Genomic DNA, 21,532 nt, shown 5'->3' with positions numbered 1-21,532 from the left:
ATGTAGGTAGATGGGCTACGGACATTATCCTGGATGGGTAGGATCTTGTTCTCTCAGGTGCAACGAAGATGACATTGATAGTTCCCAAGGAGGGTCTTGAAACATCTCTGAGATTCTGAGCATGCTTAACTCCTTTGACCATTGGAATAATGCAGGAGTTGTTTTAACTTACCCTCATGGACAAGCTATTCCAAATGATTTCAGAGACTCCTATAATCTTCTGTGGTATGCCCATGATCTTGGTGATACTGGCAGTAGAGGTTATGATTACGTCTTTCAGGATTTCCCACCATCTTGTTCGGTCGTTTGAAGAATGGTTCATTTTTAATCTTCTCCAAAACTTGATGCACTGGCTCTTGGAATACTGCGTTGACTGCTTGAGGATTCGTCGATCTTGATTGTCTAATGAAATCTCTCCGTGGTTTATTGTTACTGTAACGATTTGACCTGAAATCCCTCATCTCCTGAAGGATAGCCTTATCCTTCCCTTTTCCTTTCTGTTGATCCTCTTCAACTCTTTTATACTTATCAATCATGTCCATCAGTTGACACACACTGGTGACAAGCTTTCCAGTCAGAGATTTTCTTAAACCATGGTCAGTGGAGAGGCTGAGTTTAAATGTATTAAGGGCCACTTCATCAAAATCGTCTTCCATCTCATTAAACATCTCCCAGTACCTATTTGAGTACGTTTTCAGGGTCTTACCTTCTTGCATGTTCAAGGATAGCAAGGAAGTTAAGGGCTGAGTGACACTTTGGCAGGTTACAAAACGGGAACCAAATGCTTAAGTGAGTTCTTTAAAGAAACTAATGGAATCTGCTTTTAGACTGTTAAATCATCTCATTGCAACTGGTCCCAGACTGGTGGGAAAAACTTTGCACATCAAAGCTTCATCCTTGGAATGGATAGCCATCCTTTGGTTGAAATGGCTCACGTGTTCCACAGGGTTTGTTCTACCATTATAGATAATGAACATTGGCTGATGAAAGTGACAAGGGAGTCTTACCTCTTCAATCCTACGTGTGAAAGGCAATCTGAAAATTTGGTTCAAGGCTTTGCTTATAGCATCGTTCCCTACGCCTCCACGTGATGGGCTTCAAGGTTGCCATTTACGATAATGTTTTTCTTCATAGGAAAATGATTCACTAACTGGTGTTCGAGACCTCTGTCTATAAGTAACGTCTTGTTCGTCATCAGAATTATCATCAGAGTTTGAAGAAGTCTGCTTCCTCTTTGCATGGCGCAACTCCCTTTTTAAATGATTAATCTCCAGTTGCATGTTCTTGTTATTCTCTACATGAGACATATGACTTCCATCTCGTGGTTGGTTTCGATTAGTATGTGTGGTATGTACACTACCTTCACGATCACCTCTCTGCTCCAGGTTGAGGAAAGGATCAACGTGTTGGGATACCTTAGATTCTGCTGGTTGTTGACCTGATTCAGCCATCATCAACCTTTGTTTTCACTCTTACTCAAGCTCTTCCCATAGACGGTGCCAATTGTAGGGTATAGATTTGTAGCCCAAGCCCAAAAGATATGGAATATGAGCCTAACAAGCCCAATACAATAAATTTGTAGAGAATGGGTGAAAGTGCTGGACTGATTGTAAATTAAACAACGTTTAAAAAAGATTTAAAAGATGAGCAAGTGCAAAAACAAACTAACTTGAATAAATTGATGTCTGAGGAGATAAACTTTTGTTTTAAAAGCTAATACAATTCTTAGAGCTACAGTAAATCTTCCTTATTTCTTCCTCTCCTTTTTTTTTTTCGATCCCCCTCTCATGAGAGATCTTTTACATTTATATAGTTTTCTTTCAGACTATCTTGATCGTCCACTTGTTCTTCATCTAAGCATTTCACTTGAGTATATGTCCTATCAAGTACCTTCTTTGGTTCTCCATGAATGATGGCAGCTGAGACTGCACTGTTTAGGAGTTTTCTCTATATAAATGCGGTCAGAAAAATTGCTGCAGTGTATTTAATGCGGTGACATTTAATGCGGTGGTAGTAGCTTTTTCTTTAGATATTTCTCTATTCTTATCATCTTTATACGTGCCTGAAATTCATCCTTATCATTGGAACTGCCAGGAAGGTCACCTAAACCGCCTAGGTATTTGCTTGACCGATATTCCTCATATCCGAGGAGGACACACTCCTCGGACTATATTCCTCTATCATTTACTTGCGTGGTTCTCTAGTTCGGGGCCTTTCCCAATCATTTACTCCTCCTCGGATGCACCCACATCTTCAAATAGGGCCCAAGGCCCAATATATAAATTTGGGTTTTTATCCCCACAAAAATAATACTACCTCAAAGAGTTAATTGGATACACTCAAAATTTCTAGAATTTTTTTTGTATTTTTTGTATTTTTCCCTTTTTATTAATATTTTATTAATTAATTGAAAATGAAAAGTGCGTGAAATGTCTTATAAACATGGATGGAAATTAGGCGTGGCAGTGCAAGATTCAATCATTGGTACCCCTTGGGTTGGATAATGGAGTGAGATAAAGTGAAGGTCTTTTGCAATTGCAAATACTAATAGGATGACTTCAACACTAATAAGATAAAAATAACAAGGAAAATGAAGAGATGGCAAAGAGAATTGAAAAGATAAGTGATTTAAAATTTAAATTGAATATGTATATAAAAAAAATACAAAACTGTAATTTATATCCTTAAAATTTGGGTTAATTTTGATTTGTCTCTTAAAGTTATCCATATCTCTAACATTATATATATAGTATTTAAATTTAAGTCCTTCCATCCATGCATCATAATAAGATCTCCATTAAGTGCTATTTAAACTCAAAATGATGTAGTTTTATGGATCCAAATTTTAAAACTTTATGTGGAAAAATAAAAATTATCTCAACCCTAAGGGTGAAATTTGAAAACTAGTGATTTATTAAAATAACCTACTTTTTTTTTTCTTAAGGAAAAAAAAAAAAAAGATATCATTTTGAACTTAGTTGGCACTTAACAAACACCTTATTAGATAGCATTGATGAAATGACTTAAATCCAAATTATAAATAATGTTAAGGATACGAATCTAAATTTTGAAACTTTAGAGAGTAAATTCAAAATCATCTCAAATGATAGAACGAGCTAAATCAGTCCTAGCTAATCCACTCTTTGAGACAGGAAAAACTCATGTAAGACATAATGAGAATACATATATAAAGTGTGACATAAATTTAAGGGTTAAAAATTGAGCTTATTTGTCAAGCCCAAATCAAGTTTATTACCAGGCCTATAAACAAGCTCAAGTTCACCTTATGTGCAAGTGGGTTTAGTTAATGCATGAGCTAGCAAGTGGGTTTAGGTGGGGTATGATGTGTAACAAAATAATTGAAAGCTCGTAAATGTGTCGAAAACACAAGAGTTGTTTAGACCCCCCAAATCAAAGTTACGGCTTGGTTGATTTTACACTAACTTAATACAAAGTGCGGAATAGTGTAAACACAAGCGTATAAGCAAGAGAACTACTCTAATCTATATTTAAAGCAACACAGTAGTAAAAATGAAATGAACAAGAGTAGGGAAGAGAAATGCAAATATAGATAACACCAAGATGTGTTATCAAAGAGGAAACCGAAGAACTACGCGAAAAACCTCTCTGTCGCTCTCCAAGTAGAAATCGATCTACTAGACAATCAGTTGGGATACATGAATGAGCAAGAGACCCTCCAAGCCTAATCTACCATTTGTACCTAAGCCCTCTAAGCTGCTACTCTAACAAGACTTTTTGGAACCGTGTCTTGTCTAACTCTTCGGATCCCGCAACAAGCTCTATGTTGCATCTGCCATCCTAGGCTTCTTCTAATGCTTCCCAACAGCACCAAAACTTTACTTAACACTCTGAAAGGATATGGTAAGTGTTTGGGTTATCAACATCTCAATGGTATAGAAATGGAGAAGTAGGAGTTAAGGAAATTCTCAAAACAAATGTTTAGAGGATTGTGGGTATAACAATCTCTAACTTTCAAGGTGTTTGACTAGGGTTTTCTCTCAGAAGCACTCCTCAACATTTGTGGGTAATGTGAGAGTAAATAGTGTAGGCACAGAAAGTGTGTATTAGACTGGACAGACTGGTAGAACAGAATGTCTCGCAGGTGTCTCGCGGGAAGGCTTTACTCGCGAAATACTTGCGAGACACAGTTGTTTCCATCTGGCCTGACTCTTCGCATTCAGTATGTGCAAGGCACATGAGATACTTCGCGGGATGCTAAGTTGCGAGCTATTCGCGAGAACTTCTTCAGTTTTCAAATGCTTGAATCTTCACACTACTCTCTTTATCACACAACCCTTACAATGAAATCCCACAATAAAAACAAGGTACAAACGATTGAATAAAATTACAATCAAATTTGGCATGGAATATAAGCCAACAAAAATATATAGTTGTAAATAACAACTTTACAATAACAAATTAGCAATAGAGTGAATGACACTTGCAACAAGACCTCTCACCTTAAGCAACTTTAATTAGATTAGTAAAGCCTGTTGGGCTAAGTGGTTAGTTGAGAAATGTAAGTCCACAACCACGAGGCATATGGATTTTTGTCAAGGGAAACAAAATAACTTCACAATTTCCAAGTTGGGTCACTAATGGACAACCGCACAAACATTTTAAGGTTTTAATTTTTTCGAGTTGTATAAAACAATTTGTGTGCAATAAATATTACTTTTTTGTAAAAGTTGGTTAAGTGTCTCTTCTTTTTTAAATTTGAAGTTAGTGATGGTCAGTGCATTCAATTTTGGCTGGATCCATGGTATGGGAAAGTGCCTCTTCATGAAGCTTTTTCCACCATAAAATTTTCACATTTATCGACCCCAAGAGGCTACAGTGGGGGAACTTATGCAAGGGTATAATGGTAGTTTGCTTTGACATGTCACATTCCTTAAGCCTTTTCAGAATTGAGATTTGGAGGTTCTGCAATTTTTCTTCATCTTTATTCTTACAAGATTGGCAGAGGCAAGGATGATTGAATTGGTTGGATTCCTTCAAGGAACAATGTTTTTTTTAGGTGAAGTCTATATGTTCTTTCTCAAGGCAGCCTAAATCCTTTTCCATGGAAGAGTGTCTAGGGATCAAGGTTCTTCCCAAGGTTGCCTTCTTTGCATGGACAGCTACTAGAGGAAAGATTTTTACAATGGGTCGTTGTAATAAATAGATTCATGTTGTTGAGTGGTGCTCTTTTTGCAAGGATAGTAGTGATTTTGTGCATTATTTGCTTTTGCATTATGAGTTTTCTTTCTAGCTTTGGTCCTTGGTGGTTTGTTTTTTTAGCCTACATTGGACTATGCCAATTGCCAAGGAGGGTGGTAGATTTGCTGGTTTGTTGGAAGGGACCTTTAGATTGGCATAAGAATGCGATTGTTTGGAATGCTACTCCTTTGTGCATCATGTGGACTACTTGGGAAGAATGTAACAGTCACTTATTCGAGGGGATTGAACATTCTATATTAGATCTAAAGTTTATTTTACTTTGCACCTTGTATGAGTGGATGGCTATTTGGAGTTGTCATTCTTGTTTTACGATTTGATTGAGTTTATAAATGCTTGTTCATTTAGGTGATGTTCTTGTAGGTGGCTGCGTATATTATTTGTGTTGTGTATATACTATGTAATTTGATTATTTTTTCTAATAATGTTTTCTTATTGAGAAAGAGAGAGAAATGGTAAATGAATAAGTAACAACAAAACTTATAAATAGGATATGTATAAAAAATAATTTAAATAAATATTAAATAAAATACACACATATATATAAACACACATTTGTGGTAAGGTAGAGTAAGATGGGACGGGGACAAGCAAAACTTATCCCTGCCACAAAAAGGTAGGAAAACCCGTGCAGGGTAGGGTGAGGACATTTTACCATCCTTACCTTTGATGCCTCTTCTATTTATTTATTTTTGTCTACTTTGAATGCTACAAATGGCTTATGAAGACGATTTAAAGGCTATTTTTCCCTTATTGGACCTTGCTTCTTTTTTGGAAGCAAGCAGTGGAGAGAGAGCCTAAGATGATTACTTGTGGAAATGTGCATGTGCCAAGAGGAATTAAAATCTTCTAGAGTTTTTAGAGTATTTTGCTAAGTAAATTTCTTTAAATTCTCATCTCTTATTTAAAATTAATGGTTTAAGATATTGCCACCTCATCAATTCACTAACTTAAATATTAACTTATATAGTTAAATTAAGATAGAGTAGAATTTCTATATTGTATAAAAAAAAAAAAAAATAAAAAAAAAAAACACAAAATATATTCTCTCATCACTTCTTGCATGGTTCTTCATTCGGGGCCTTTCCAATCATTTGCTCCTCCTCGGACGTATCCACATCTTCAATAAAGGCCCAAGGCCAATATATAAATTCAGGCTTTTATCCCCACAAAATAGATAATATAATTCTAGTGATTAAATATTTTATCCAAATTTTTTATAAATTGTGTAAGTTTAGCTTTTATCAAATCCAAGAATTATTGTAGATTATAATTTATAATAAATAGCGGAACTTCTTTAAGATTCTTGACAGTTCTGGTAATCCAATTTTTATTGGAATCGTATTTTAAATTTCTTGAAATTTAAGTAGACTTTGATTTATAACAAACTAATTTAATAATTTAAATATTTATAGTGCAATACATTGAGAAAGCACATCCTACAACGAATAATACTTAAGTCAAGTCGCATAGCACAAGCACAACGCCCAATTTTTATTATTAATACAAAAAATTATGATAAATTATAAATGATCAAAATAATTGAAAATAAATAATGATTTTTTTAGATATATAGAAATTTTTTATAATAGAATTTTAATAAGAAAAACATTTTTAAACATTTACAACTTTGATTATAGAGTTTCTATAATTTTATTGTGCTTAGAGGCTTAGAGCATTCACATACATTAATACATAGAGCTAAAATTTTTAGCTTTTAGGGCTTCAAACACTTAATTTTTGTATTTTAATACCACACTCAAACAATAAAACCTGCATCTCATCTCTTACCACATCACCTATTAAAAAAATATAAGCACTCATTAAAATAATAATCAGAGCAATCAGCCACAACACACACTCACACATCATGGCAACCGCCACAACCCTAGATACAAACTCACCATCCAAAAAAAAAAGAAAAAAAAGAAAAAAGAAAAAAAAAAAAAAAACAAACACACACACAAACACACCTTAGCAGCCACAAAACCCACCAACTCGCCATCCCACTAGGCAGCAGCTTGCCACCATCATCGCCACAAATGAAATCCACTAGATCAACCAAAACCAAAAAGCACCATATCAATAAAGCTTGGATAGCTTGATTTGATCAAGAGAGAAAACGAGATAGCGACAGAGAGAAGAGAAAACTCACTCCAACCCCAAACCCACCCCACCACTAACCTGCCATCGCTATACTTATCCGATCCATGAACCCACAACACCGCAAACCCACCTCTTAATCTTCATCGTTTGTCTTTGTGAGAGAGAGAGAGAGAGAGAGAATGTTTTTTTTTTTTTTTTTAATTGAAGGAAGAGATATAGTGTTAATAAAAAATGAGAAAGGTTTTTATGCAAACTGGTTCTAGAAATTTTTATGCAATCCATTATATGGCAGTTAAAAAAAACATCTACATGATTTATAGTCCATGACATTTATAATGAGTCATATGATTTACTAAAATAATACATGTGAATGACTTTTTTAATTGTTGTGTATTGGGTTGTATAAAATTCCTGCAATTAAGGTTGCATAAAAACCTTACTCATAAAATTTGGGTTTTATTTTTAACTAGTTGCTGCAGCAACTTCTATAAATTGCAGTTTACTATATTGAATTGCTAAAAATATTCAGATTTAGAACTTCGATAAAGCATGATTTTTGGTTCTATGAGTGCTAAAATAGCTTTTTTGTTAAAATACAACCCTTAAAACATCCTATAATTAGAAAAATTAAGAATACTTTTGTAAGAAATTATTTCTATAAGAGACTATTTTAATAATCGATAATGGCATGGATCTATTTTGAAATAGGAAATCCTAATTTAATGTTTTGGGAATGATATTAATTTATTTAAATTAATATGTAATATGATTTTTTTTTTTTTGGTTAATAATTCAATAGTTACAATGGGGAGAGGGAATTTGAACCCTAGATGTCTTGGAAACACTAAAATACTAACAAATTAAGCTAAAAGTCTCTTGGCATTTGAGTCATATTTTAAATTTGTTAGAATTCTTATAAAGTTTTTTTTTTTTTTTTTTGAGAATGCGGATTCTTATAAAGTTGTTGCAATTAAAGGAATACAACTGAAATGATGTCATATTCAATATTAAAGTTGTTGCAATTAAAGGAATACAACTGAAATGATGTCATATTCAATATTATAGTATTTGTATGCTTATGCAAAGTACGGGTTAATCCAAACTTATATGAAAACAAAAGAAAATATTTTAATAAAATATTTGAAATTAAAACATTAAATATATAATAGAATTATAGGGTTTAAAATATAATTTACCCAAATTATTTAAATAATAATTGTGTAAGTTTAGCTTTTATCAATTAAACTCTACTTATAGGGTTTATAATTTAAAATAAATAGTAAAAATTATTTAAAATTCTTGATAGTTCTGGTAATTGAATTTTTATTGGAATTGTATTTTAAATTTCTTGAAATTTAAGCAGAATTTTATTTATAAAAAAACTATCTTAATAATATTTTAATATGTATAGTATGGTTGACTGAGAAAGCACGTCCTAATACAGATAATACTTAAGTCAAGTTGCATAGCACAAGCATAATGCCCAATTTTTGTTATTAATAATAAAAATTATGATAAATGATCAAAAAAATTAAAATAAATAATGAATTTTTGAGATATATAGGAGTTTTTTATGATAGAATTTTAATAAGAAAAGAATTTTAAAACGTCTTATAACTTTGATTATACAATTTCTATAATTTTAATGTGCTTGTAGTGTGTCCACACAGTGAAAATATATTTTATGACTTGCAACACTTACATTAAACCAAATCATATTTCACAAGTATAATGTGTAATTCCCAACTTAAATCAATGTAAAAAAAATAAAAATAAAAAAGAAGAAAGAAAGATGACTTCCACTCATATATAACCTTATAATAATTTATTATTTTTATACATGAAAAAGAAAGCGACAGAAAATGTGAGTTAGTACATACAGAATATAAATGAGACTTATTATTAATTAACTTTTTTATGTCTTAACCACGTGATTATGTTACTTAAAAAAGTTTTTTTTTTTTGGGGGGGGGGGGGGATTACTTAAAAAGTTGAGTCTCAAAATAATAAAAAATAAATCACTTAGAAAGTTATATTAATATATTTGTTTGGAATTTGCTTATTTTTAGTACCTTATTTGCATAGTGTTTATCAAAAGATATAGTTTTTATTTTTTTTATTTTTATAACTTTTATGTTAGATATGTTACAAAGGTTGAGTTTGGCACCCACTTTTTACTAGCTTTTAGTTGGAACTTATTTACTGTTTGTGAGTCCCAAGTGAGTTCCACAAAAACCCAAGCTTATTCGTTTCGCATTTAGCATTCCATATTACATGTATTTTGCTGCAAAGTTTTGGTCAAAAAGTCAGTTTAAATTAACTATTTGTAGGTCCCATTTTAGGATTTTTTTTTTTCTTAAGGTTTGTTTGGATACCGCTTATTGCTAAAAATTGAAAACTGAAAATACTGTAGTAAAATAATTTTAAATGTGTAAATAGTACCGTTAGACCCAGTTTTAATGAAAATTTTATTGAAATAGACGACTTGTGGGTCCCGTGAACAGTGCATGGGACCCACTGACAAAGGCGCAAACGCGTTAAAATTTCATTTCAGCGCAATCCAAACTAACACTCAAAATACTAAGTCCTTTTTTGCTTATTGTGGGTCCTAGTGTCACACTCTATTTTTTTTTTTTACAATACTTTCAACAAAAAATCAATGATTATTTAACTTTTAATTTTTATATACAGTACTTTTAGTGCAAAACTAGATAAACTATTTCAAAACGGACAATACAAACTTTTTTATTTAAAAAAAAAAAAAAAAGAGCTAAAAGTTAGATTATTTACAAAAATGTTGAGACAAAAATAGGTCCTTCATATTTGCCCATATATGCATGGCTATGCTAAATGTAAATGGGGAAGAGGGAAGGAAGGAAGGAAGGAAAAAATTTGGGGGTGGGGGTGGGGGGGGGGGGTGCGTTATCTCGACAATAATGAGACAAGCTAATATTTGCAGTGAACTAAGGGTTAAATTTGTTCTATACAAACTATATTACATAGTTTACACATACCTCAAATAGCAATTGAAATTGTGACTTCACAACAATTTGCATGTAATAAACACCACTCCTAGGATAAAGCCAAATTATAATAATATTTTGTTTCAAAATATCAATTTATCTCAGGATGTAGTGAAGTTCGAATTATATAATTTTGCTTGTGTTTTTTCCCCTTAAAGGTATCCATATTCAATCAGCTGGTCCCATCAATGAAATTCGTTTGAACATTCAAAACCAGCGGGAAACCTAAGCAATGATAAAGAAATTATTGGATCAGGTATGTCACTATCCAAAGTTCTTTTTCTCAAGAATTGGGTTGTAAGAGCATTCATCTTGTATCTCTAAATTTTTCTCCAAATTTGAAGATAAGGATTTATTTTTTCTATTTTAGCTAACTATTTTTCAAAAGATCCACATTAGAATCCTTATATTATTTTTCTCAAAAAAAGAAAAAGAAAAAAGAATCCTTTCATTATACTGTATTTTATTTAAATATTACTTATTTAATATATACATATAATTCATTTTAAATTTCTCCCACTTTTTAGAACACCCATTTTTTTCCCATAGTTACTAACACACAAAAAATAATATATAAGTGTTTGGGACTAAAGGTCCGTTTGGATACAGCTGAAAACTGAAAAATACTGTAGCAAAATAATTTTTAAATGTGTGAATACTACGTGGGATCCATTTTTAATGAAAAAGTTGCTAAAAAGTGAAATTTGTGGGTCCATGAACAGTGCACGGTGTGCACTGTTCACAGAAAAAGTCAAATATTGCGACTGCTGTTCATGAATAGTAGCCGCAATAGTAAATGAACAGTAAAAATTTTGGCTGATACGCGTAAAAAAAAAAAAAAAAAAAAAGCTAAAAATGCAAACACCCAACGTGGACGCGCAAACTAAACAATACTTTCCTGAATATAGAGAAGCATTGCATTCATACCAGCTCATGTAAAATAGCATAAAGTCTAAAGAATAGTCAAGGAAACCCAAAAACCACCCACATCATATCATGAATTGGTTATGAAAAATAGGATTTTGCTACAATACTCGTGCAAATATACAAGTAATGATAGCTTATGCAAAATTACTATTTTTTTTTTTTTTTTGTGTGGTTTTCCTTAGGGTGAAAGAAGATAGTGGATGGTGATTGTTGTGTGTAAAGAGCAAAAAACTATTAAGAGTTTAGAATAGAAAATCAAATGTGGGTGCTTTGAAAAATAGTTAGCCAAAATAGTGGAAATAGATTTTTATTCTAAAATAGACAGTAATTTTTGCAAAATGCTAACAATTTTTATTTAGGTTATGAGCAGGGAAGCCAAAGTGAGAGTTTTTTTGGAGTTCATTCCCTAAATTGATCTCTCATCCTATTTATTGAGAATCAAAGTGCTTGGGAGAAAGGAAAATAGAGAGAACCAAAAAATGTAGTAAACTATGACATGTTAGATTGATACAAATATGTTCTTTAAATAAATGGGAAAATAAAAATAGGAATTAGAGAAGCGGGAAATTAGGAACTAATAGCTAAAAGTTTGTACACGTGTCCAACTAACTAACGAACTCCCACATTATAAGCTTGTTTATCTATTGTTGTTTAGCCCATACAAATAAAACTACTTGTCATTTAAGCAGATAATAGCTTCAGTAACTTTGTCTTCATGTTTCTGCATCTGTGCTTGTATCATCTGCTTGTATTCATGCTTGCACAATCTCTTAACACTCCCACTCAAGATGGAGCAAAGATGTTAAGGATGCCCATCTTGCTAAGTAAAGCTGTGAACAATTGTGAACTAAGAGGTTTGGTAAACAAATCTGCCAGTTGATGTTTAGTGGGAACATGGAAAGTTTTGATCAGCTCAGCTTGTATCTTTTCTCTCAAAGATGACAGTCTATCTCTATGTGGCAATCTTGGTATGTCCATGAATTGACTCAACTGATGCACACTGTAGGTGATGTCTGGTTGTAAGAGTCAAAAATAGAAGCCTCCCAACTAACCTTCTGTACTTAGTAACATCTTGTAATAGCTTACCACTGTTTCGGATAATCTGCAATTCTGATCCATAGGAAATTTAGCTGGTTTAGAGGCCAAAACTTCAGCTTCTTCCATAGACTCCAAGGTATATTTCTCTGACAAAAGTGTATACCTTTAGCTGATCTAGCTATTTCAAGTCCAAGAAAGAACTTCATAGGTCCCAAATCCTTGAGTTTGATTGAATTGGTCATGCAGGTATGACTTGAAACTGTTTGCAGCTTCAAGCTTATTACTCGCAACTAATATGTCATCTACATATACAAGCACAATAAGAACTATGCCTTCTGTTACTCCTGTAAACAATGAGTAATCTGATTTAGACTGTTCAAAACCTTGTTCAAGAATAGAATTGGTCAGCTTAGCAAACCATTGTCTGTTATCTTGCTTCAATCCAAAGAATGACTTGTTTAATCTGTGAACTTTAACCTCCCCTTTGCTGGGAATAGCAGTGACATAACCCAAAGGCAAATGCATATAGAGACCTCTTCATGAAGATCACCATGAAGGAATGCATTATTTACATCAAGCTGAATGATGTGCCAATCCCGAATTGCAGCCACTACCAAGAGTGTCCTGACAGTGACAAATTTGGCCACAAGGGAGAATGTCTCAAAGTAATCAAGCCCCTCTTGCTATGTACACCCTTGAGCAACCAGCCTAGCCCTATATCTTTCTATACTTTCATCAGCCTTGAGTTTAATTTTGTAAACCCATTTACAACCAATTGCTTGCTTGCCAGGAGTCAAAGAAGTGACTGTCCAAGTATCATTAATAGCCAAGGCAGATAATTAAGTTGCATAGCTTCTTGCCATTCAGGAAACTGAGGAGCTTGGTGATAGTATGTGGGTTCAACATTGGTAAGTAAAGCAATACTGTATGCTTTTTGAGGATGGGTCAGTTTGGAGTAGGACAAGGACTTAGAAATGGGATAAGCAGGATTAGGAAGAGACAAAGGCAATCTTGAAGCCAAATGACAGTGATAATCCTGAAGATATGATGAAGGTTTATGAGGTCTGGTAGATTTCCTAGGTATTGGAGTATCAAGAGATTGATGACTAGGTAAGACAGGATCTAAGTCAATAGGATCAGGTTGAAATTGTAAAAATTCTGCAGAATCAACTGGAAAAGGTTCTGAGGTAGGATCAGGAAATGAAGAGACATAAGTATCAAGTATGGATGAAGACTCTCTAAAAGGAAAAACATCCTCATGAAACTGAACATCTCGAGAAACAAAGATAGACCTAGTAGCTAGATCTAAAACCTTGTAATGTTTAATGCCAGCAGGATGTCTAATAAATACACAAGGTTGGGCTCTAGGATCAAACTTGCCTGTGTTGTGAGAATGTAGAAACAAAACACAAGGACCCAAAAGTTCTAAGGTGATCATATTCATAGGAAGGAGGAGGATGAAACAAGTGCTCATAGGGGCTTTTATTATGCAATAAGGGACAAGGCAATCTGTTAATTAGATACACAGCAGTTAATACACACTCACCCCAAAAATGGATGGGTATTTGAGATTGAAATTTTAATGCTCTAACCACTTGTAAAATATGTTGATGTTTCCTTTCAACCACCGAGTTTTGTTGAGGTGTTGCTATACATGAAAACTGAGGTACGTACCCTCAGATTTAAAAATTTTTAGTAACTTAAGATCAGGAGCATTACCTGATCTAAAGCATTTGATTTTAGCATTAAATTGAGTGTTAACCATGTAAAAGATGGTTAGCATTAGGAAAAGTTAACCGTTTCTGCTTTGCCAAAGGACATATGTACAAGTAAATTTCTCATCTTTATTAACAACAATTTGAGGAATACAATGAGGTAACAGCAATTGCCTAGATATAGAGGGATGCCCCAATCTGGCATGCCATAGATGTAAATCTTGGCTTTTATTTTTTACAGAAGAAAAGGAATTAAAACTTGCAGGTAAAACTGCTGAAAGATTTTTCATACAAGAAAATTTTGAAACAATGGATGGAAACGTGAATGAAGGGTATGTAGTAAGAGTAGTGTCCAAGAGATATAGATTCTCCTTTGCTCTACCCAATCCAATCGTCTGCAATGGAAGTATGCCCTGGATAAAGCAAAGGGTATCTAAGAAGATTAAGCAACAAGAAAGATTTCTTGTTAACTGACTCACAAAAATTAGATTAAAAGAGAAAGTAGGCACACAGAGTACATTATGCAAGGTACGAGTAGATGTTAACTATACCATTCCTACATGTGTAACAATTGCCTTGTCACCATTTTGAAGATTAAAAGTAAGATTTACTACCGAAGTGATAGTAGTAAAGTAGGAAATAGATTGAATCATGTGGTCTATAGCCCCTATATCTAAAATCCAATCTTGGGAAGAAATTAGGGGCAGTGAAATTGGCTGAAAATACTAAATGTTTAAGAGATGATCAAACAAATTTCCTGCCATGTGATTAAAAGCAAGCTGCAAAGGTTGAAGGTTGTGAATATGAACCTGAAGGCTGAGATTGTTTCATCACATTAGCAACTTGTGGCTCTGAGTTTTGAACCAATGTTGGTGATGCTTGAATGTCTTTGCTTGCAGTTCCCATTTCAGCAATCGAGAACTCAACATAGCCACATATTTCATTAGCTCTTGACACTGTTATTGTTCTTGTGAAAGAATGAACTGAGTTTCAGATGCAATTTTTTGTTAGGAACCATAGTAGCCGCAACAGCTTGATGCATTTGACCTCCTCCCATTCCTTTATTTCTATATCCAGAGGAAATCCATAAACCCTGTAGCACTTGTCAACAATGTGACCTTTTAAATCACAATAAGAAAAAATTGCACAATCCTTATTCTTGGAATTAAAACCATGACCATAAGAGCTTTCAGTTCAAGTTGCTATCACAGCAGATTAAACTACAAAAGTATGCTTAAAACTACAAATCTTTGCTTTTTCTCTCGTTGAACTAGAAAGAAAACTTTGTTAATTGTAGGTATAGACTCAACTAAAAGAAACGTGAAAAATGCTCTGATACCATATTGAGAATCATAATGTTTGGGAGAAAGTAAAATAGAGAAAGAGAAAATGTTGTAAACTGTGATATGTTAGAAGGATACAATCATAGAAATTTGTTCTTTAAATACATTTTTTTGAGAAACTGTTCTTTAAATACATAATTAGAGAACTGGGAAATTAGGAACTAACAGCTAAGAGTTTGTAGACGTGGCCAACTAACTAACTTCCACATTATAATTTTAAGCTTATCTAAATATTGTTTAGCCTATACAAATAAAACTACTTGTCGCTTAAGCAGATAATAGCTTCAGTGGCTTGTCTTCATGCTTCTGCATCTGTGCTTGTATCATCTGCTTGTATTCATGCTTGCACCATCTCTTCCAATGTGATGACTAACATTGACAATCAAATTTTGTGAATTATTATTATTATTTTTTTAATTTTTTTCAATTAGGATTACTACTCCATATTTCTTTCGAGGCTTTCATCATAGAAAACAGTTATGAAAGCATTTCACAACAATGTGGAATTATAGGATGGAAAAGAATGAAATTTAAATTTTAGTATTTAATTTGAAATTAGAATTAGAATTTAAGGTTTTACATATATATATATATATATATAAATAATCTGTTCTCATATAGAGTAATAATTTTCAAATACACAATTGAGCAAGGTTTTACATTGCAGGGCTATCTTCATTGAGCAACTAGTTTCAAATCTCCGAACTCTTTTGGGTATTGTACTTTTCAACTCAATTTATTATAATTCCTTAGGTACAATAAATTAGATTATATAATTAAATTTAAACATATAATTTTTTTGAATTTTATATATATATATATATATTTAAAAAATATTAACACTATTTATGTTTTATTAGATAATATAACTATGTGTTTAAATTTAATTGGAAATTCTAATGTACTAAACCTAAAAAATTATGTCTAAGTTTTGCACATTAATTTAACTAACTTGTAACCTTATGCTTATACATGAATAAATTTTAAAATATGTAATTAGATGCATAGTGTAATTCTTCCATAAATAAATATCGTCAATATTATATTTTGCTAACTCTTAAAAAAATCATTTTAGATTATCATTTGGTAAAAAGTAAAAATTTTAGTGCTTGTTTATTTTATACTAGGGGGAAAAAATTATGTTACATCTTAGCTTATGTTATTGTGATGTAGTAAATTTATTTCATGCGTGCATTTTTCAAATAAAAATATGAAACAACTAATTTTTAGAACATATTATACTTTGTCATTCAATTTTATATTTGAACTAATAATAAGTTTTTGAAAGAAAATATAGGTTTTAAATATAGTGGGAGTAATTTCAAATAGGATCTAAATAGAATGAGCTAGAAGTAGTTTTAAATGAACTTAAAATAGTTTTAAATTGTTGCAAGTATTACACATTCAAAAATTTTCTAATGAGATGGAATGACAGTAAGCACAAATTGAGGCCCATTTAAAATATAGGGACACTTAGTATAAATTTACTCGTCCATTGTACCATCAACATCTCAGGTTTGATATTATGTAGCTCTAACTCTAGTTTTATAGTTTTAGTTTATTAGTATTACTATTTCATTCTATTTAGGTTAAACTACAAACTACACCCCTAAAGTTTGGAAGTATTGGATTTTATACTCTAAAATTTCAGAATTTGAATTTTACCACTTGAAGTTCTATTCCATTAGCATTAGTAGCTTCTCCATCTATATTTTCCATTAAGTGTCACATAAAATTGCCACATGTGTTCAATTTATCCAATAAAATGATGACACATCATTTTTGTAGCCTAAAAAAAAATTAAAAATGACATGGAACAATAGATATAATGCGGCATTGTTGTGCCCCAACCATACTAACGTAGATAAGTAAGAGGGTGAATTTGGGCCCTAAATCTATTTGTTGGTGGGATTCCTCACAGTCTTATGAGTTAGCCTTAAGTGAAGCCTAAATAACCCAACTAAGAGCACTAGGGTGGTTGCTAGCCCAAATACTCTCTCTGTTGTAGAGCTTGCCTATTCTTCTCTCTCGTATCTTTCCCTTAGTTCTTTTGTCCTCCCTTATGGTGTTTTCTCTCTTCCTTTCCTTATATCTCTTTTGAGTGGGGTTTAAATCATTAACGTTTCACCAAGTTTCATGTAATCCCACTTTCACCCAAAATCCCAAGCGATTATCACATTGTTGAGGTCCAAAATATCACAATATTATATCAAAGCCCAAAACAAATACAAGAATTGAAATCTAAGAACCATTTGGGCTTTCAAGGAAAGGGTAAGGCCCAAACTCACTAAAAATAAGTAGGAATAGGCCCAAACCGATGAATGGGTAAGCTTTGGGCCTTAAGAAGCAAAGAAAAAGAGAAGCTCAACCCAGCCCTTAAAGGAGAAAATCGCTGGGGAACCTAGAGAGAAAGCTAAACCAAGATACTTGGGGATTCTCAGAAACCTAGGATCCTCAGGATATGTAGCAGGTCTAGGTTGGGATTGAGACATCTCAAGGGAGCATGCCCAGGAACACAAAAATGAGAGAAGATATGTCCCATCAGCCACTCAATGATGCAGAAAAGGCAAAAGACTTAGGAACCAGCACTTCATGAAGAAAGGTTTGGTACCTCGGGGAACCCAGGGAGATGGACCATGAAGGAAGGTGGCTGGGGGACCTTTAGCCTGCTAGAAAGGAATCTGCCCATTTTGAGAAAATGAAAAAAGGTAAAGTAGCCAAAAAGTGGGTTTGAAAAGCAGTATCTAGAAGTTTTGGGAAAATAAAATTAGAAGTCAATCCTTAGGACCTCCCAGAAGAGGAAGGCCAGCTAGGGACTTTTGGAGAGGGAATCTCAAAAGGGGAAAATAGTAAGGAAATAAGGAAGGGACCAGCCACAATATTAGTTCCCAGGACAACAAATGGCAGGAAACATTGGTACACCAAAAACCCTAAGAATGCACTATAAAAGAAGGGGGAGCCAACATTAAAAATCATTCAACTATAGGGAATCAGAGAGAAAAGACCCTTTAGAAAACTCCTTTAGAATTCAAAAAAGGAAAAGAAAGGGAAAACACCATCCGGGATCCTGAAACAGACATTAGAGAATACACTTGGATTCAAAGGGATTCAAACTTCATAAGTCTTGGAAGCCTAAAAGAGTTATTTAAGTCTGTGATTTTTGAATTTATTTGGACCTTTGATATATCCTAGTGCAATGAGAGCATAATGTATTGAAAACTTAAGAAAATAATGAAGCATTTCTTATTATCTTGAGGATCCCTAATGTTTTACTTCATTTTCCCTTTACTTATATCATTCTTTACTATTCCTTACTACGCAATACGTATGTATTTTCCATGTGTTAGTTTGTATGTATTGTTGGATCCACGTTTTGTGCACAACCTAGTTTGAAATTAGTTCAACTTAGCTGCGGTGAACCAAGTCCAGTCCCTTAAACTTAAGCACAAGGCCTAGGATCCTTGTTTCTACTTGGACTTGTGTGTTGTCCCAAAAAAGAAAAAAGAAAAAAAAGAACCCACACATGTCTTCTGAGGATTCTCTTGAAACTTATTCCAGACGCCAAATAGTATTCAACAAGGACTTCCTAAAAGCACTCCTAGTGTTCGGTGACTATCTAAACTTCTGTACTTCCTCGTTAATCTTGTATTGTCTGGATGGTTAGTATTGGGCCGAGATGCGACCGAACACTTAACGAGTTCATCGAGTATCGCTCTCTAGATCCTTTTACACTTACTATTGGGCTGGGCCCATCCCGACAGGACTCAGGCCGGCCTGAATCCCCAAGTTATTTTTGGCTTATAGGTTTTGGGGCTAAGTTTGGTGGGTCAGTACTAATCACCTGGCCCAAGTCCCCTACATGAATTATTTTATTGGATGAACTAAACATATGTAGCAAGTTTATGTGACACTTAATGGAAAATATAGATGAAGGGTTATTGATGCAAATAGAACAGAACTTCGGGGGGTAAAATCCAAAATTTGAAATTTCATGGTATAAAATTCAAACACCCTCAAACTTTAGGAACGAAGTTTGCAATTTACATTATTTATTTATTTAAAAATCTACATTTTATTTTGTTTGTTGTTTGATTTTTTTGGTTTTTGGACTAGTATAGTCTGACCTTTGTTGTAGATTTTTTTATTTATTTTTTATTTTTTTTATATGTTTACTTTATGACTTTGGTCTTTATATTATGTTTCAGAGTCAATATCATAAACTATGATTTTGATCGTTATATTATAATTTAATAAAAAAATTTATTCTTGGTGGGGGCCTTGGGAAAAAATAAGAGTTCACTTTTAGAGGCTAACAAATTTTCTTTTCCAATTATATTCCTAAAGTTAATTTCGTCCTCATATAAATTATCGCTTATGTTAACTATAATTACAATTTAAGTTTTTTAATTATATTTATAGGAAAAATCTATTTTGAAATTATCTTACTCAATTATAATCCCTATAAAATTCTTATATATATTTTTTTAAATTGTGTTTTTAAAGGAGTTTTCTAATTTTCTTGAAATAAATGAAAATTTTAAAACTAAAAGTTCAATTTTCTATAGAATTATTATATTTTAAAAAGAAATAATTTGTATTGAAAGTGGTGCCACCTTTAATATAAAACTAACAAACTCCTCTTTTTTGCAATGAGTGAAAAATATATGCACCAACTTAAGAAATTTTTTGACACATGACTCAAAATTAGACTTCAATTGAGATCCAATTTAAAATTTAATTAGATTTTCTCTCATATTTGGTTTTAATATAACTCATTTTTAATTGTTTGACTTCACATGATTTCTTCTGCGTGTTTGACAATTCATTGATTGAAATCAACTTTTTTTTTTTTTTTTCAGAAAAAAATGACACCAACTAAGAACAGTATAACTAATTTTTAATTGTTTTTAGTTTGGTTATTTTTTGTTTAAAAAAATTGGTTCAAAATGGGAACAGACATAGTTCCTAAAATAACTATTTAAATTTTTTTTTCAAAGTTACATTCCCTTCATAATCAAAACTCAAAATTTAGAGTTTCAACTTTCATATTTCTACCAGAATCTAATTTTATATTCGAAAATTTCACATTACATTCTCTCCGATTGGTTCTTTTAAATTTACATTTCCTCCCATGTCCATTTTGAAAGTATTAACATCACATTGACTCCAATTGGTTCTTTATTACATTCCCTCCAATTTTTGAAGTTTTAATGTTTTCACTTGCTTATTCTCACCAAATGAAAATGAAGAATACAAGTGGATAGAGTTTACAAATGTTAGTCTTAAAGCTCACTTCAAAAATAATACTCTGAACTTATTAGGTAATTTGGTTACTTATTATAAGCACACATGCTTACTCACTTCTTAAAACTATCAAACTATGTCAATGGGATCATAAATTCTTTTCTCTTTGCTAAGTAAATGAAGGGGACAAGTAAATGAGACTTGTAGATATTAATCTCAAGCCCGCCTTAAATGGAGTACTCTAATCTTTAAGGTAGCTTAGATAGTTACGAGTAAAAGAAATTGTGATTTTTTTGTTTTATAATAGTTAAGTTGTCAATGTTTTGATTATTAACCAAGGTATCAAGCATCTATATGAAATGAAGTTGGCCCACTTCCTATCCAATGAACTCCTGAGACGCATGAGGGACCAGTTATCAATTTCAAATATTCAACAAATAAAGGCTGGTCGCGTTGAAGATGCCATCCTCCGTGCAACAAAGGAAGGGATTTTTGCGATTGTTTTCGAAATGGTGAAAGCGAATCCACAACTTGTGTGGAGCCATGATGCAAGATCAAGAAGCATTTTTTCGGTTGCTGTCGAGTATCGTCGAGCCAAAATATTTAGCCTTATTCATGGTCTTAATATTGAAAACGGTTTGGCGGGTTTTCCAGATTTCACCAACAAAAATAACTTATTACACATGGCAGGGATGTCAGCAGCTTCTACATCACTTAATCAGATCCCAGGTGCAGCTTTGAAGATGCAAAGAGAACTACAGTGGTTTAAGGTTATCTCTCTCACTTTAAATTTCTTGGTTTTTTTATTATTTTTTTTAACAAAGATGATAGTTGTTTAAGATTATCTCTCTTCCTTCAATTAAAAAACTTATATTTTTTCTTTTATTTTATTATTTTA

At 32.7% G+C, this 21,532-nt stretch overlaps 1 protein-coding gene and 1 long non-coding RNA gene across 2 annotated transcripts; one reads left to right on the top strand and one right to left on the bottom strand.

Moving 5' to 3' along the window:
• Positions 1-200: 200 nt before the first annotated feature.
• On the bottom strand, positions 201-716 carry LOC136068573 (uncharacterized). Its single transcript, XM_065775912.1, has one exon. The coding sequence runs from the start codon at positions 714-716 to the stop codon at positions 201-203; it is 516 nt and encodes a 171-aa protein (XP_065631984.1).
• A 9,819-nt stretch (positions 717-10,535) lies between these two features.
• LOC136068567 (uncharacterized) lies at positions 10,536-21,425 on the top strand. Its single transcript, XR_010629930.1, has 3 exons — positions 10,536-10,623; positions 16,058-16,104; positions 20,974-21,425. It is a non-coding gene; the product is annotated as an uncharacterized LOC136068567 (long non-coding RNA).
• Positions 21,426-21,532: the final 107 nt, after the last annotated feature.

This window comes from Quercus suber, unplaced genomic scaffold (assembly GCF_002906115.3).
Source record: "Quercus suber isolate HL8 unplaced genomic scaffold, Cork oak 2.0 scaffold_122, whole genome shotgun sequence".
In the NCBI taxonomy this organism is placed as follows: domain Eukaryota; kingdom Viridiplantae; phylum Streptophyta; class Magnoliopsida; order Fagales; family Fagaceae; genus Quercus; species Quercus suber.
This window is presented reverse-complemented; position numbering and strand designations above follow the sequence as displayed.

Coding starts and splice junctions, on each gene's coding strand:
- LOC136068573 (XM_065775912.1), bottom strand. CDS start 716: ATGCAAGAAGGTAAGACCCTGAAAACGTACTCAAATAGGTACTGGGAG.